Source organism: Poecilia mexicana, unplaced genomic scaffold (assembly GCF_051168715.1).
Source record: "Poecilia mexicana isolate PSO_F unplaced genomic scaffold, ASM5116871v1 scaffold_6, whole genome shotgun sequence".
NCBI classification, from domain to species: domain Eukaryota; kingdom Metazoa; phylum Chordata; class Actinopteri; order Cyprinodontiformes; family Poeciliidae; genus Poecilia; species Poecilia mexicana.
The window spans coordinates 15,083,875-15,101,324 of record NW_028263375.1 but is presented as its reverse complement, the minus strand read 5'-3'; the positions used below and the strand labels follow the sequence as shown (position 1 = coordinate 15,101,324).

The following is a 17,450-nucleotide window of genomic DNA, read 5'->3' as shown; positions in this document are numbered from 1 at the left end:
AGCCACTGCAAGGCTTCAACTTAACCACTGCTGAGTCAGACGGCTTACAAAGTTTTTAGATCGCTGGAAAAAAAAGTTCCTCCAATAAGAACCTGACAACTGGACTGAGGGATGAGGGGAGTGAGGGGAGCAATAATTTATCAACCCAATTAAAATGACTCCTTTGTGTACTATTCATTATCTGTTTAACATTATAAAACATCTCCCATGGTATTTTAAGAATTCATCCCTTAAATTTATGACAAAATTAAGGGATGATTTTGTTATAATTCATCCCTTGATGTTGACACTTTCAGTCCCAACAGTCTGAAATGCCAAATACAATAATTTATTTCTACTGTCCAAAATTATGGACTACTGGCTAAACTAATTAATCTGGATTATTTAGGTTGAATGTATATTTAAGACACATGATTTTAGTATTACAAAAAGAAACATTAGAATAAACAAACAAACCTTATGTACAAGTAGAGGTTGAGAATCTGATTAAATAAAAATAGATGCTCAATCCACTAATCTAAATATATTGAAGAAATTGCTGTAGGTAAAATGTAGGAAATTTTGGATGATAAATTTACCCAAAGCAGATTTACCAAAGAGAAAATGCCTGAGGGATGTTGATGTAGTTAAAAGAAGAGGAAATGCGTACACGTTATAAAAAGTCCAAAATTTGTGCTGACATGCCTCTTTCTGATCTAAGAGCATTTACTTGGATCAGCAGGAAAACACATGATTTCTGTCACAGCTTAATCAATAATTTTGCAGTTTATTTTAACAATCACTACATGTATTTCAACACAGATGTTCTCTTTCGATCTCAGAGTGCCGATCACTTTTATAAAATTCTTGCTTACGGCTTTTCTTTGTTTGGAACAAAATTTCCACCATTGACAAAACATAAGAACCTCCGTCCAACACGTGTATCTTAGCTACGTCATAATGATTTCAAAGTATTTAGTAAACGAAGGGTTTCAAATTATTTACAATATTTGGGCTTGCAAAAGGTAAAGTATTGAAAAGGGAGTTTACAATGCCTTTATTTTCATTTTCTTAAAAACATGACAGGTCAAAAATGTATATTCAGTAGAAATATCATTTTGTAAGAGAATTAAACCATTCTTACAATTGCAGACCAACTTTGTGCATGTTTCAATTACAACACAGATAAATCATTATTGTAAATTATTAGTGTTTTTTTTTATGGTGGGATAAAGGACCGCCCACTGGTTGGAATGAGGCCAAGTTTGTAATTTTAATTGTTCAGGAACTTTAGTCCCAGAAGTGAGTCTGTCAAACTAAATTGATACTGCACAAAATGTTGTTTATTATAACTGAATAAGTTTGGCACAGACATTTTGGAAAAATGAAAGAGTTCTCTGCTGATGCATAAACAAACAAACAAAAAAAAAAACCAGTTTGTATTTAGTTTTAGTGGACATTTGTTTTTAACTCTGTGCAGTGCAGCAACACTAATATTCTTTGGTTAGTAGTTTCACTTTCCATGGCTGCATATTATTGAAGGACAAACGTATATTATTAGACAGTCAGGAAATAATGGTACTTTTACAGATGCAGTGTTATTGAAACCCGTGTCCAGATGTTCTTTCCGTTTGCAGCAACACGGATGTTTGGGTCTGCTCCCAGTTGGAACAAAACAACGTGTGTGTGTGTGTGTGTGTGTGTGTGGGTGTGTGTGTGTGTGTGGGAGGGGGGAGGGAAAGGTGGAATCTTAGTCATAACAATACAACACTTTTATTGTGAATATATATTTGCACAATAATCAACACCATATTATAAACATTTTTCTTTTACATGTTTTTTTTTTCTTCTTTTATACAGTAAATAGTTTTAGTGTACAAATGTATACAAAACTTATTCAGGCTAGTGAAGTTCCACAAAAGAGTATTTTCATATATGGTATTAAAGCACAATCAGAAATCAGAGGGACACGCACATGCCTGCACATTGACACGGGACCCCTGGGATAAAACACAAGTCAACACGCAACTTTGATAAGACAGCATAACCTGATCACTCAACAGCAGGATGTCACCATGAAGGCAAGGTAGAGAGAATTTAGCAGCTATCGGTAAAATAGCTCGTAAATAAACAGATCCAAACCCACATGTGGTCTTTGTAACTATTGACAAAGTAAGGCAATGCAAAATTACCACTGGTGGTAGTAGTAGTGTATTCAGAACGTTTCTCTCCAGCAGGCCCTGATGCTGATCACAGGCAAATACAGCGTTCAAACACGGACAAGCTCATCCCATCACAATGCAGCATTTTGACGCCAGACCTTTAGCGCCTTTCTTCACAGCACTTTAAGAGCAACACAAAAAAAAGGAAACAAGCATAGGGAGGTGACGGCAAGAGGAATGAAACAAATAAAACAGTCTTTGATATGCTGAGCTCATTCACAAGTCATCTTGGCTCCTGAGTCTTTTGATCCAGAAAGGGAACGGAAACAGGGCTATAAAGGGGAGAGAGTGATGCTGGGACACATGGACAGGTCTGCATTGGGTTTCGTTTTCCCTTCCACCCCAAAATCGAAACGAGTGGTTTATTGAGGTTGTGGTGTCGATCTCAAGAATTAGAGCAACAGCAGTCAGATTTGGCCCGTTTCGTAAATTATCACTGCCAGGGTTGCCGTCCCTGCTATAGTGAAATAAAGCGTTAGCCTAGAGGCATACATGGTAAGAATACAACTCTGGTGCACTGCTTCATTCAATATATCAGAATGTTTAGAGCTACTATGTAGGCACTGGGAATTCAATGCATCAAGCCGAAGACGACCAAACTGCTCATCCAAGCACAACCAGGTTTGAAGTTGTCATTTGCCTAAAAGACTCTGCACAGAGTGCAGGCCGACACACCTAATGCTGTAGCTAAAATACAGATATACTGTACTCCTATAAGCAAGGAATGTTGTTTACAAAGAAGAAACAATAACGTGCACATTCTCTGGGAAGGTTGTGGTCCTTGGTACTGCTTAGGAGCTTTGGTGTCAAAATGATGATGTAATCTTAAGCTCTCTACTGAGCACATGCTACGACAATGAAACACCTAGCAAGTCACTGAGTGCTGGTTGATTTTACAAACAAAATCAATAAAGAGGAAAAGGAAAAATATATATATATATCATTTTAAATGAAAAATATAATTATGATATTTGCACTGGTTGAGAAACATCTCTACAGCATATTGGCCCATATGCAACAAACAATGATGACAACTTCACAAATCAATGCTGTCAGTGAACATGTAGTCTTTGTGTGATTTCCAGTTGGCATAGTGGAATACATCTTCCATCTTTACTTTATAAATAATAATAATAATTAAAAAAAAAAACAAATGAGGCAGAATTAAAGGGTTTGGTTAGCTCTTACATTTGCACCATAGAGAAGGTTAAGTTGTAGATGGTAGAAATGATTGCAGCTGATCTCAGTACGTTTCCACTTTTAAAAATGATGAGGAGGAAATGGATGAGCACCCTTTGGCATAGGAAAATGGAAATGCTGAGACAGTTTTTTTTTTAAAGTTTTTTTTTTTTTAAATGTTGCACATGTTTCTGCATACATCCTGTATGGCGCAAGTGGAACGTCTTCTGGCCTCCCGTGCAATGTGATGATCATCTGTGCATGAGTGAGCGTTTGAGTGTGTGTAGGGGTCATGACTGTAGTAAAAATTTGGTGAGCCAGAACAGCAATTGGAGCCCAAGCATCGACCAGAGACTTGGACTTAGGTGGTTCCCTCCTCCACAATCAGAATCATCCTCCTGTCAGAGAAATAAGTGTGTGTGAGAAATAAGACACAGCATACAACAAACAGCATATTTCACATTTATGGAATGGTGGAATTTTTTTATTTGTGTTTATTACAAATAAGATATTAGGAGTGGGCCATTCCAACACAAAAATATGTTCTGAACTAAACTGTTAAAGTGTGATCTGGCTGTATGATTAGGGTCCTTTTTCTTTGTTTTGTATCGTTCCTTTATAGTCATTATGGATGCTTCTCTTACTGAAACTCTCTTTGGTGAACACTTGTGTCGTCTTCCTTTGATGTCACAATTTTGTGAGACTTCTTGTTCACATACTATCCTAGTAAAATATATTGATGTTTGTAGTTATAACATTGTAAAATAATGTAGCTTGAGGGACATCAATACTTTTTGCAAGAAAGTGTTTATTTAATCAAAAAACTAAAACATAGAAGTTACAATTTGTGTCTTAACACTTTCTAATGAATTTCAGAACTACTTCAGTCATAGACTTTGTATCTACAAATTACAAAAATTGATTTCTGTTAAGAGAATTCAAATACTGAAAATGTTCAAAATGTCACATTCATTTTTCTGCTGAATTCCTTTTAATACCCCTTATTGCATTTGAGCACTACATTGTTTCAACACTTGTTTCTTTTTGGGTGTATTCTGTATATCCAAACAGGGCAGAATCATAGGGAAAAGAGACGGCAGTCTTCTTTATTCAAAGAGCAGGAAAGCCATATGAGGCTTCCTCTGTTTACTCCAGTGACAAAATGGACTGGCCTCGACACAAACCGTCTTCCTGTGAGGTGCTGAGCCAAAATAAAAAAGACAGTTTGAAAATGGAAAAGGGCAAACCCACTTTTACTCTGTTCATCTACTTCCTCTGCCATTCCTCCCCTCCCCTTTGCTTCCCTAGAAGGCCTCTTCATAATATAAACATGCACTCACATGAATCAGTGGCCGGTTGGGAGTATAATTGTTGCAACACAATGAAAGGCAGGATTCACAAAGGTGTGGGAAACATTTTTTACCAAATATTTAGACGTCCTATGAATTGTTCAAAGTTGTGTTTTGGTACAGTTATACTGAATGTGATTTGATCCACCTTGTTCCTTTGTTTAATTGCTTTTTTAAATGGTGCAATGCAAAATCCCCCAATAGACCTTATAAACTACATATACATAATTTGCATTTTGTATTTGTTTATGTTTTGACATCAAATACCTTAAACCTAAAAATTGGGCTGTTGTCTTGCCGTTAGTGGCATTATGGGTAGTTTTACTACGAATCCCTGCTCTATAGTCAAGATCGGCAAAGAAACCACTTCCACCCCAAAAGAAAGATAAAGGACAGACTGACATTAACAGGACGTATGAAGATTGGATTGCAGAGGAGTATGGTACAGTTATGTTATCTAATGAAGCTTTAGACTACACAGGACATGCAGGGGGAAAAAACTGTCAGGACTGTTTACAGCACACTGGAGGGAAAGTAAAAGCAAAATAGCTTCAAGAATATTGAAATTTCAGGTCCATGTCCAGGACACTTTCCAGATCGCAAACTCAATGCAAACGTGTAGTAAATCCTAAATAAGCTAGTGGGCAACACTCAAAGAAAAAACATGCTTCGAGAACTGGATTTGATCTAAAAACCTGATCATCAGGAAACCAGGACAAATAGCAGAAACCTTGAAAAAGACATTTAAACACTGCACTTCACGATTCACATGGATGTCAAGTATTTCTCAATAAAACACTTAAGAAATTATTTAGAGATAATTATGTAATTATGAGCAATAACAGTTACTAAACTTTAGTACCAATAGAAAAATCATTCCAAAACATCTGACAGAAAAAATAAAAAATCCAACAACAATGATGAAGTAAAATTAGTAAGAAACTAAGTTTATGGCTGCCAAAACTCAAAACCCCTGTGGCTTCAAACAGAATATGCAACAGTACTTGCTAACTAACTTACTAGCTAAATACTAGAGTCAAAGTCATTACTTTGAAGCATAACAGCTACTGGAGTTTTGGACTTCAAACTATTAAAGGGTTACAGAACAAAAGCAACATTTTTAAATTAAAGGCGTAAATCCGACAAAATTAAATCAGCTACAGGGATCACTATGAGATTTTTTGACTTGGTTGGCTAAACTGTCTGCAATAAAGCTTTGTGATGAAACTGACCCTGAAGTCAGAAACAGAAACAATAGAAGAGGTGCAGAGATGAGAGTGGAACCCCGACTGTCTGGACACAGTGGCTCATCCTTGGTATGCAAAATCACAAAACAAGAATGAAAGGCGATGAGATGATGCAAGGCAGACAAAAAAACAATAACAACAACAAAAAAAACACACAAAAAAACAATGAGCATTGAGGTGAAAATAAAAAAGTGTGTAAGTAAGGCTGACTGGACTGGGTAATGTCACTTATATGGCTGTTTTTGGAATTATTTTTTTCTCCACACAAACCTATGTATAGTAAGCGTTTGCCCCTTACATTTTCATTGTTGTCAAAGCACATATCAGGCCCTTTGCGATGTCTGGGGCTCTGAGCCAGCTCACAAGGATTTGGTCCTTCAGCTGATCACACACTCAGGAAAAAAAACAATTAGCTGTGAACATTGTACGTTTACCACTCCCTCCCCCGACATTGATGAACTGAAGTGCTGTCCATCTTATCTTATCTATAGTTTGGTTCATGTTCCAACCCAACGTGTATCTATAATAACAGATTTACATAAAGCAAACAGAAGATGACAAATAAAGCAAGTGTCAAAAAACATACTCTGAACATATAAACACAAACCTTGTTTACAAATTACCTCCAACTTTTATCTCTAAATTAATCTGAAGGTAGCCTGTAGCTCAAAGCAATTTGCACAAAGTGCTCTGGTTCAAGAAAAGAGTGAGGCTATATTTCATGCTGCACATCTGGTTAACGGTCCACATCTGAAAAGCCACTGGGGAACTACTACAAACTCCTTAGGTGTGCTTCCTTATATTGTCAGTTTAAAGCCTCACTATCCTGTGGGTGATGGATGTTGAACTGGAAAGCACATAAGCGAAGATCTGGTGAGTTTTTACAAGCCAAAAGAAAAGGATACAGGGTTGCTCGGCTTGACGAAGCGGCCGGGGGTCACATGATAAACATGTTGCCTTGGCATCAGTGATCAGAAACACCAAGTTTGTGTTGGGAAGCTTCTCAGCACGATACATCCTAAAAAGCACAGAAACCACACATTTATATATATATGAAAAAAAAAAAAATTATATATATATATATATATATATATATATATATATATATATATATATATATATATATATATATATATATATATATATATATATATATATATATATATATAATCTATCCCAAACAGTGTGTCTGTAAACATTATATTGCATACTTACACATATATTTTCTATATCCATTTATATATGCACAAATGTCCACTCGTATATTTTTTCTATATTTTTCCTCCCTAAATTAACCTGGTCAGCCGCACCGCACATACCTTTAATCTGAGCATGGCATTTTCTTAACTGCACAGTATTATTCTTATATTGTAAATTTATGTTTACCGTGAAACTTTGTATTCTTCTGTTTTTCTTTTTTTACCTTTGTGTGACTAAGCATGTCCCTACTGCTGCTGTAACTTCTTACTTTCCCCACTTTCAAACCGACCCATCACTACGAGGTGTAAGCATTCATGCATTGCTTTTCCCTTGAAATGTAGTATTTTATGGCAATCAGAAATAAAAATGTCTTTGAAACTACAGGTGTTAACTTTGCAGAATAAAGCATTAGACTCATGAGGCATATAACAGTCAATAATAGCCATATTGACTCAACCCAACATACAGTGTTGGGTTGAACTCCCCAACCCAACACTGGAAGAAACAGAAGAGAGTTTATGGCAAAGTAGATGTGCAGTGTTCTAAAAACTAGGGAGTCTGAATCCTTGCCAAAGTGAGAATAAAGGAGAACAGACTAAAACGTCTTTGCTCTTTCCATTTAAGTCACTGAAACGTCAGGTGGTCTGTGTCTGATCAAAGCTCATCACAAAGCGGCTGCTTAAAATCAGGCTGCAAGATGAAGGGAGGACGAGAAACTAACAGCTTCAGAGTTTGCTAAACTGAACAATGTTGGATGAGCTGTAAAATGTGGAAGGTTCCACACAGTGCATTTCATTTTAAGGATGCGCAGAAAGAATAACTGATACATGAGCAAATCCAGATTTACACCAATGCACCACACTCCTATAAATAAACATTAGACATACCTGGAGCAGTTTCCACAGTCTAGGACACCTGAGTATGATCTTTCATCATTGTCAAAAAAGTACTGAGTCTGCTCTGTGATGCAGCTTTCTTTGAACATGGCATCTGGTATGTCATCATCTGCTGACTCCACTGGAAAAAAGAAAATGTCAACAATAAAAGAGGTTCCAGAGCTGGACCACTGAGCAAGTAGTGAGACAACCAGTAACCTGGGGCCTCATGCATAAAAGAGTGCGCAGCTTTCACACTAAAACTTGGTGTACGGAAAAATTTAGGAAAGTGTGACGCACAAAAAAATTTGGATGTATAAAGCCGTGCACGCACGTGGCTGCGCACCTTTCCTTTGTACACCCCAGTTTCCGTAGGAAATTGAGCGCAGCTATTTATTTAGCATAAATACCCGGAAGTCTGCCACCACGTGAAGCAATAACCATGGCAATGTCCTTGTTTGTACCAGTATAAATTTATTATAATAACTATATATTTTATTTAAAAGGTGCTTTCGGTAACCTCACAAAAAAAAAAAAAAATGTTTTAAAGAAAAAAAATCCACATAAAAAAAATAAATAAATAAATAAAGAGACTGTGCAAATGCCTGTTAGAACAGTAGTGCGTCCATCCGGGCAGACAGCGTGTGTGAGAGTCATTTGAGTGGGAACGTGGACGTTTATTCTAAATAGTGGAATCGTGTGCATAAGTTGTACATTTACAGAATAGAGATGCTTTCTGTCCAGAAAGGCGCATTCACAAAGCGGCCAGCTCGACTGAAGGGTGACTGCAATAGCAACGGTACCGGTACCGCACGGCTCTTTAAGTTTTGCTCAGAGATCCAGGATGTTCAGTCCGGGCAATCCAGACGCTAACAAACCATCATCAACATTTCCCAGCAGATCAATATGATCTCTGAACACACGCTCCCTCTGAATCCTTTCATTGGCGACGTTCTCCATCAGAGCCAAACCACTCCACATTTACGCGGCTCACCTTTGCGCAGCTACGTGAATGTGTGTGATTATACACACCTTGATCACCTTAAAAATAATGAAACCAGTTTGGAGTCAATCTGCTGATCCAACAATGTTTTCTTTTTCAGTCAGAATGAAGTTACCCCGTAGATGCATTTCATGCGCTAAAGCGCACAGACTAATCTTTATGAGACAAAAACTGAGGAAAAGTACTATTTGCATTCGAGTGAAGTTTTCACATCCTTCTGTTTTTATTTGCTTTATTTTGTGTGCGTGTTGTTATTGTCCGAGGAAAAATGCGGTTCAGTTTCATCGTTTAAGTTTAAACAATAAAACAGTAAACTCATGAAAAAAAAACATCAGGTTTGATGCTTCTTGGTCTAAATAACTGAATGTAGTCAGATTTCAGTGTATTTAGGTGAGTTTTGATGCTTTGAAGTTTGATATTGTCCTCTGAAAAAGTTTGCGTAGCTGCCGCACAATTTCACGCCAGCGAAAAAGCGTGTGTATATTTACGCAAACTTTGTTTGTTATACATGCCAACTTATGCGTAAAACATGACGCCGCACATTTTATGTGCGCGCGCACGCTTCATGCATGAGGCCCCTGGTGAATAAATCAGATGCAAAGAGGCTTAAAAATGCAACACTTTTTAATCACTTATTATTAGCATCACTTAAATTCCAATTGAAGAAACCTTGAATGGAAAAGTCAGTTACAGGTGAATACATTTTGTTGCTGGTTAGGTGGAGATGGTTCATTATTGTGTATTGCCCCTGCAATGTTTTGCAATCAGCAAATCTTAAGTTAAAGTTTGCAGTGCCCTAAGTCACATGTTTGAAACTCAAGGCCCATATGCCAAATCCAGCCTGCTATGGCCATTTCTAGAAGTAGAAATGAGAAAACAGTTGTGTAGCATAAATGTTGTATCAGTTAATTCCTACCAGTTTTTATTTAATAATTTAATAGATAGTTTTATCAACACTTTATCTCACCATTGGCCCTTTGATTACATTAGTGACCTCGATGTGGTGTGAAATAAAAATAAGTTTGACACACCTGCTCTAAATAAAATGCTCTTGACAGTGAGCTGCTATGTGCTTACTGTATGGCCACAAATTTGTCTTCAAAACTTTTCGAACATACAAAATCTCTTAATGGATTTTGTGTATTTTGTACAGTGTCTTTAAGTACTGAGAAAGGCCCCTCCAAATAAAGAGTTATTATTTTTAGTAATATTAACAACAACAAAAAAAAGCTTACCATACAGATGCAATCAACAAAGTATGATCTCCACACTAAAAGGAGTACAGTACTTTACTGAGGTCCCTTGCACATGCAGCCCTTGTGATCTAGAACCCTGCAACTTTTACATGCATCCCTGCTCCAACACACCTGAGTCAAAAGTCTGACGTCCCTCACTAGAATAACTCAGCTCTGCAGAGGCCTTCTAAAGAGCCATTCACTTGATCCAGGTGTGTTGGAGGAGTTTCAGTTTAGTAGCTCTGGAGAACTGGACTTGGGCACCCCCTGGCATAAGGCTCCCAAAAAGAGATGGGTACACACACCTCTAATTAGAGACAAGACTGTTGTGCTGGTTGCTGGGAGACAGCAACACCTGCTTGTGTTTTTCTAGCAGCAAAATATGCCTATGAGCCTATTAAATGTAAAGCCCCACTATTGTAGGTAAGGATCAGAAGATAGGCGGAAATAGTCTATCTTCAATGGCTCATAGGGTGGATAATATAATCTTATAATTGTTGCAGAATAACTAATTGAAACAAAACAAAAAAACTAAGACAATTGAGGAGCCTCTGTTTTCTGATTCCTTCTGACTGCATTTGTCTGTTGTGTCAAAGTAAACTGCAGTGGGTCGAAATGATTATTTTGTATGTTGTGTGTTTCACAGTGCCCAGCATTTTTCCAGAAAATCCATCCAGCTACATCTTTCCATGATGCCGACAACTGCTTAAAATACTGGCAATGTCTGTTCCTCTAATTCGAGGCTAGGCTGGTAGATGTGTAGAAAACTCACATCTCTGTGAGTAATTCATGTAGATCATGTCAAAGTCAAGACGGCAACCTAGTATGTGGAGCGGCATTGTGGTAGCATTACCAACAAAAGCAACAAGAAAAAAAACTCTTCAGTGGTTGCTGAAAAAGTACTACTTTAATGATTGCCTGAACTACTTTAATGACACTGAAAAACAACAGAGGTTTATCCACCAGCAAACCATTGTGGATCTCATAAAAACTTTAGCGTGATCTTAAATTCACTGTGAAGAGGGATTTAATGGATACCAGTGGTATTAATTAGATCCACTTTTGCACGTTACTTCTCATGCCATTCAGAAAAAAAAATATTGAAAAAACAGCTGGTCTTACCTGCTTCTAAAAGGTTAGGGAACAAAAGACTGAAGAAAAGCTGCTGAAGTATTGACCTAAAACATGGAAACAAAGAAAAGGAACCAAGACAACTTATTATTTGTTAGCATGTGTTTCAAATATCTTTCACTTGTTTATAACCAATAGCTGCTTGGAAGAAGCAACACATCTGTGTGAGGTTAGAGTCACTGGTGATGTAAATGCCATGGGAAATATTATTCAATCCATGTTATAAGGTGGTTATACTTTTTTCGTACAACCATGCAGAAAACAATGAAGCGTAATGTTGTGTAACTTTCCTATTCTCACACTGACTAAGCCAGAATAATCTTCCAACACATTGAAGGCTACTCAACAAGTATTTTCACACTCTCAAATGCCAACATAAATAAACAAACAACACAAGTACGGAATCTGAGCACTCACCAAGCAGCATTGGAAGCCCACCAGCCTATGCTGAGGAAGTCTGCAATAGTAGGCTGTGGAAAAAAAAAAAAAGATTAGAACAGACACTTAGAAGTACTTGGTCACCAATAAATGAAAGCATGTTCATGCATAGAACACGTAACTGACCACATATATGGAGCGAGGTCCTGCTGCTGCCTTGTTGTCCTTCTCTGGGTCACACACAGACTGATAGTCATATGTCTTGTTGAAGGAGTAAAGGGATGTGTTGACTAAGTTTATCATCAGCACCGGATCAACCTCGCCAAAGAACTGACCTATCTAGAAGAGTTTAGGAACAGAAAAGTAAAACACTGTATTGCTAATCCCAGCTCATAAATACGTTTGGCGCTCGGTCCTATTATGTCTAAGTCAGTTATATATTTTTCTTCTGTCATTCAAAATTGTGTCTGTGATTTTAAAACAATAAGCAAAATCAAAACATAAGAAGCACCACAAAACATAAAACCATTTCTTAAAAATGGGTATCAAAGATATGCCCTATTTTGAATGACATGAACTGCTTTCAAGTCCACTCTAACATAAATTCTACCTCTGACAGGCAGGGGCACAGGGCAGACAAAAAGGACCAGAGTTTACGTTGTGGAGCAGACCTCTTAAATTCACAGGAGACAAACTTCACTGCAGCCTCCATTACTGACTAAAACTCATCTGCCTTCTCTTTGAACCCTGTCCGGTGACTTGTGCTCTACTTCAGACAAGGACACTCTGCTGTCCTGTTAGACTACAGCTCTGAGCAAAGAAGTTAGGCCATTCTTATGACTTACTGATGCTATAAGACATTAATGTATCCAGTATATGGAACTGATTATGACAAAAGCAAACATAACCAAGTGTGTTGAGAAGTAGAACTAAATAAAAGCAACAGTAAATTGTATCTTAAAGTTCCATCAGATATTTTCTTACTCTGGAATAACACACTCTTATAATAAGACACAGATTAAATTCCAAGCTAAAATATGGTAAAATAAAAAAAGAGAGAGAGATAAAATAAAATAAGCTAAGAGCTCAAGATAAGCTATGACAAGCTAAATGATAAGGTCATATAAAACAATTTAAGAAAAAACTAAGTTAAATTAAAATAAGCATGACTAAAAGCAAATTAAAGGCTTACACATGCCCAGCAAAAAATGAGGAGCTAAGATAATTTAATGTAACATAAGTGTTAGTGGGTATTCACCAAGGAAATATACTCTTCTTGATTAGACATGAGCAGAAATCCTCCATCATCCAATATTACACAATCCACATGCTGCAAAAGATAAGTACATCAATTATAAAACAATAATAGGGTACCATGACACTCCAGTTAATGTATGCTGTTTTACAAGCAATATTTAGTGTAAATTGTTGTACCTTGTCATTCCTGAGACAGCCACAAATCTCATCTTTGCACTACAAGATGACACATTTGCAACAATTAGCATTTACTTTATACGGAATCCCCCAAGTGACTTTAATATAGCATAGTCCTACAGTAAATTTTATTTATAGTACTTACATTAAGTTTCAGCGTTGCATTGATAAAACTGCTCATCCAGAACGAAACATTGAGTTTTACTCCCACCACTAAGGAGCAAATCATAAAACACAGAAACAGTCGTGATGAGCAGGGGAAAAAAATAAATAATCACTCTGTTTTTTTTTTTTTTTTTGGTAAAACTGACCTGCTGGTTTGAGCATGACTTTATCGATGACAAGGTCTATTGCTTTGCTCACCAGGATACCCGATTCGGACACAGGCTCCCTGACCTCTGCTGCAGTTTCAAACAGTTGCACAGGGAAAGATGAACACTTTTATTTTTCACTACCTGAACAAATGTTTGACAGGATGTGTTTGGGATTATTTTTCACTCTGCATAAAGATTAAATAAACAAATAATGGATTTTCTTTGTAGATAATTTCATCCATCTCCCCACTCCCTCCCCCCTGTAATTTATGAGTAAAGTTTATGAAAACAGAACATGTGTTAATTCAGTCAAGAGTGCTGTAGCTGTAGCACTGACATTTGCCAGTGCTGATGTCTGTTAGAAAGATCAGTGGGGGATGACAGGATGTATACAGAGGAAAGGGGAGTGATGGTGGGGATGTGTGCCGAAAAGCCCAGGAGGAGAAGAACAAGGATGAAGTGAGCAATATCAAACAGGCCAAAAAGTCTTATGGTTGCCAATAATGTTGGGATCACGTCCAAAGGCAGTGGAGCACATCCACAGTACACAAGACCTTATTTAAGACCTTAACACATACACACTTACTGTTAAAAGATGGAGCTGTGAATATATATATTTCATTATCCAACGTCCTCTTGTAGAAGCTGGAATCATATGTCTCAGGATTCTCTGTCCATTCTTCTCCAGCACTAAAAACATCATTATGTTAAAGCAATATTGGCAAATTTAGTACAAATAAACGACAAGAGTATTTTATGTGGATTCACATTTAGGTTATAATTATCACCGTTTGTTTGAATTAAGTCAGTTGGTTTGAGAAATGGTCAAAAAGGGGCAGTATTATATAAAATGAACTTTTTGAACTTTATATCATGTCATAATGTTACTCCCTCATCAAAAAACTTTCACGCATGTTTGAGAAATACTTTAGGCTCCCATGGCTTTCGTTCAGGTGTGAAAACCTCTTGGATGGACTGTCGTGATGACTTTCTGAAGGCAGACTTTCAGAAAGAACAAGAGTTTAAAAAAGAGACAAAGGCCCAATTTTAGGAAGTTAAATTACAAAGTCAAATTTATTTGAAGTCATATTTGACATATAAAGCTTTTTAAAACAACTGAGGGAACATAGTTACACGACTGCAGAATAAACTGGTGCATTATACCTGTAAATACATAACACTGCCCCTTTAAGATAAATATCAACTTAAAGGGGCTTAAAACATGAACTGAATATGTGCAGAGAAGTGCAATTTGCATAATCACTGCATGGTTCACTAATAAAAGTGCTTTCTCCTAACAGATGTTCCGAGGAATTCAAGGGTTGATGCCCTTGATGAGTCAGAGTAATAATGAAGCAGAACAGACACGGCTTCATTAAGCACAAATGCAGCCAGAACCTGTTTTTCAAACTGCAGTTGTTCAAACTGTCAAACTGTGATGAGCTACAAGTAGACTTGGCTAAGCACAACGTATGGTGCCAGTTTGTTAAGTCTCTCTGTATGGTGCGGTAACTGAGTGCAAGTTACTGCACTCATGTGATAGTTCTAACTTCCTGATCCTGACTGGAAAAAAAAACAAAAACCCCTACAATTTAAAACATAATGTTACAGACTTAATTTGACATTTCTTTTTAATGTTTTTGTCTTGGGATAATATTCTGTAGTACATTAATTCTCACTTCAGTCTTTCACATGTCATTATTACTTGAATCTAATTATTTGCCACATGAGGTACAATCTAAAAAAATCACAAGTCAGGTCAACTGATAACTTTTTTTTTTACTGTTTACTACTACTACAGCTAAATCCACTCATTTTCTGTTGCATCACTCAACATCAATAAAGAGGGCAGGAGGAAAAAAAAATGCTATTCTGGTGTGGTGATTTGCCTGTGACTTTTGTGATGTCTTACTGCATGAATCTCTTACGTTTTTCTGTGTCATGACATCCCAATATGAGTACATATGGGACTACACCCTGAACAGAAATAAAAAAAGAATGATGGAAAAATACCTTCTCGGATAAACTCTAGTGATTCCTCCATCTGTTGCAACAAACCTTGCTACTGTTCCATCTCTGAGAAGAGAAAATAGCACCAGATTACATCTGAAAGTTAATGACAGTCAATTGCAAAACAAGTGGTGTGCTACCTCTTGAAGCTAAAGATATTCATTTACATTTAAGCCTGGTCACTGGTCTTTGTTTTGTATGTTCTAATGATAAACACGTGAAAACCTGAGATGATTTCAAACATATGGAGACACAATAAAAGCCAACACACTGATGTAATTACTTTGTTTTCCTCTCAAAAAAGCATGCCATGGCTCAGTTCAGTGTGCTTGGTGTAATATGCTTTTTTTTATATGCTTTCATCATGTTTCACTAGAAAGATTAGACCAAATCACCCGTAATAGAGGAAAAAAAAGCTAAAAACTTTGGCTTTGTTTGCCAACAAATGGAGCATGAAACAAGCATCAGCTCTCAAAGTTCAGAGAAAGAATGTGAAAATGTAGCATAGAATGAAATATAAGCAGATATTATTTTCATTTCACCAAGGCTGTTCATGGTTGAGAAATGCAAAGGAGACTCCATATTTAAATGACTTAAATCATTTAAAACTGTAATGCTTGGCACTCACACTGACTGCTCTTTCCAAACTTTAACCAGCTCAGCTGTCAGGCCTGCGTCCAGGATGAGTCGTTTCACGAGGGACTCGTTGCCTGTGGATAAAAGACAAGATAAATTTCACATATTAATAATGTTACAACACCACATTACATGGGAAATGATTTATTTTAAAAGAAATAAAGGCAGCGTTGATAGATATAGCCAGGGAGAATGGATATCCCATGTATGAGGGATACTGGTCATATGCCACTGGTACACTAAATCCACAACCCACATCTGTTTATAACTGTATGAATACCAGTGATCCACAATGTAAACGTAATAGCCAGTAAAAAGTAGCAGCCAACTCTTCTTTTACTCTTTTTTTTAAATATACTGTGGAAAAAAAAAAGACTTCATAGCATTTTTCAGTAAATCATCCAGCAGGGTGACCTGACTGGCCATTATATGTTAGAGATCAGACAGTACTTTGTGAAGCACTGGCTGTTAGACGGCAGATGATGACAAGGGATTGAGTTTCAGCCTCCATGTCAAGGGAAATTCTTTCTGAAATGATCATCTGCGCCAGTGCTTTTAAAATACCTACACGCTTCCACCACCGTTTCCTCAAGTGCTGCTTTAAATGCTGCCACTATCTTTTAATGAAGATTCAAAATAGCAAACGTAGGAACAACATCAATCCCAAAGTATTTGATTTGACCTCGAGTGAAAATGGATCAACGATACTGTAACCCATTAGCTGGATAATGCTGAATTATATTCATGCTGAGATACATTAGAGGGCAACAAATCAAGAACCGTGAGTCACACAACATGACCGCATTGTGCGTCTAGGAAATCTAGTTGATGACCGTGAAGTCATCCCGTTTATACCATAACCGCTCTGAGATCATAATATCTAAAATGGATATGATATCTCCACCACAGTAAACACTAAAGCGTACCATGCATGTGCTATTTATATACTTAGACAAAAATTTGCTCAGGACCATTTATGACAACAAACTGCAATTTTTTTGGGAGGGAGAAACTTCAGGGGATTGTCTCTAAAATTGAAACTGAAAACAAATAATGCATGAAACTAACAGAACTGCTACAAATGTGCCAAATGAAGTTGCAGTGAAAGAGGGGCATGACTCACATGCATCTGCAGTACTTCTGTCAATGTACTGGTTGAAGTCGAGAAGAAACTGGGTATTGTTGAGAGACAGCTTCACCTCTTTGCAGTATTCCCTGAAGAAACATTGTTCAGTTTAAATAACATTCCCCTGTCTTT

The 17,450-nt window shown here is 37.1% G+C and overlaps 1 protein-coding gene across 1 annotated transcript in view; it reads right to left on the bottom strand.

Annotated features, from left to right (window-relative positions):
• Positions 1-1,733: 1,733 nt before the first annotated feature.
• Positions 1,734-17,450, bottom strand: part of cacna2d1 (calcium voltage-gated channel auxiliary subunit alpha2delta 1) — a 74,703-nt gene continuing 58,986 nt past the window's right edge. The window contains exons 25-39 of the mRNA XM_088006728.1: positions 17,316-17,407; positions 16,185-16,266; positions 15,560-15,622; positions 14,133-14,236; positions 13,544-13,633; positions 13,378-13,445; positions 13,233-13,271; positions 13,057-13,128; positions 11,985-12,137; positions 11,838-11,890; positions 11,412-11,467; positions 8,064-8,193; positions 6,882-6,994; positions 6,275-6,357; positions 1,734-3,778 (exon numbers count right to left, since the gene is read on the bottom strand). Of these exons, the coding sequence (XP_087862854.1) occupies positions 3,671-3,778; positions 6,275-6,357; positions 6,882-6,994; positions 8,064-8,193; positions 11,412-11,467; positions 11,838-11,890; positions 11,985-12,137; positions 13,057-13,128; positions 13,233-13,271; positions 13,378-13,445; positions 13,544-13,633; positions 14,133-14,236; positions 15,560-15,622; positions 16,185-16,266; positions 17,316-17,407 (1,306 nt within the window). The 3' untranslated portion in view covers positions 1,734-3,670. The remainder of the gene's footprint in view (positions 3,779-6,274; positions 6,358-6,881; positions 6,995-8,063; positions 8,194-11,411; positions 11,468-11,837; positions 11,891-11,984; positions 12,138-13,056; positions 13,129-13,232; positions 13,272-13,377; positions 13,446-13,543; positions 13,634-14,132; positions 14,237-15,559; positions 15,623-16,184; positions 16,267-17,315; positions 17,408-17,450) is intronic.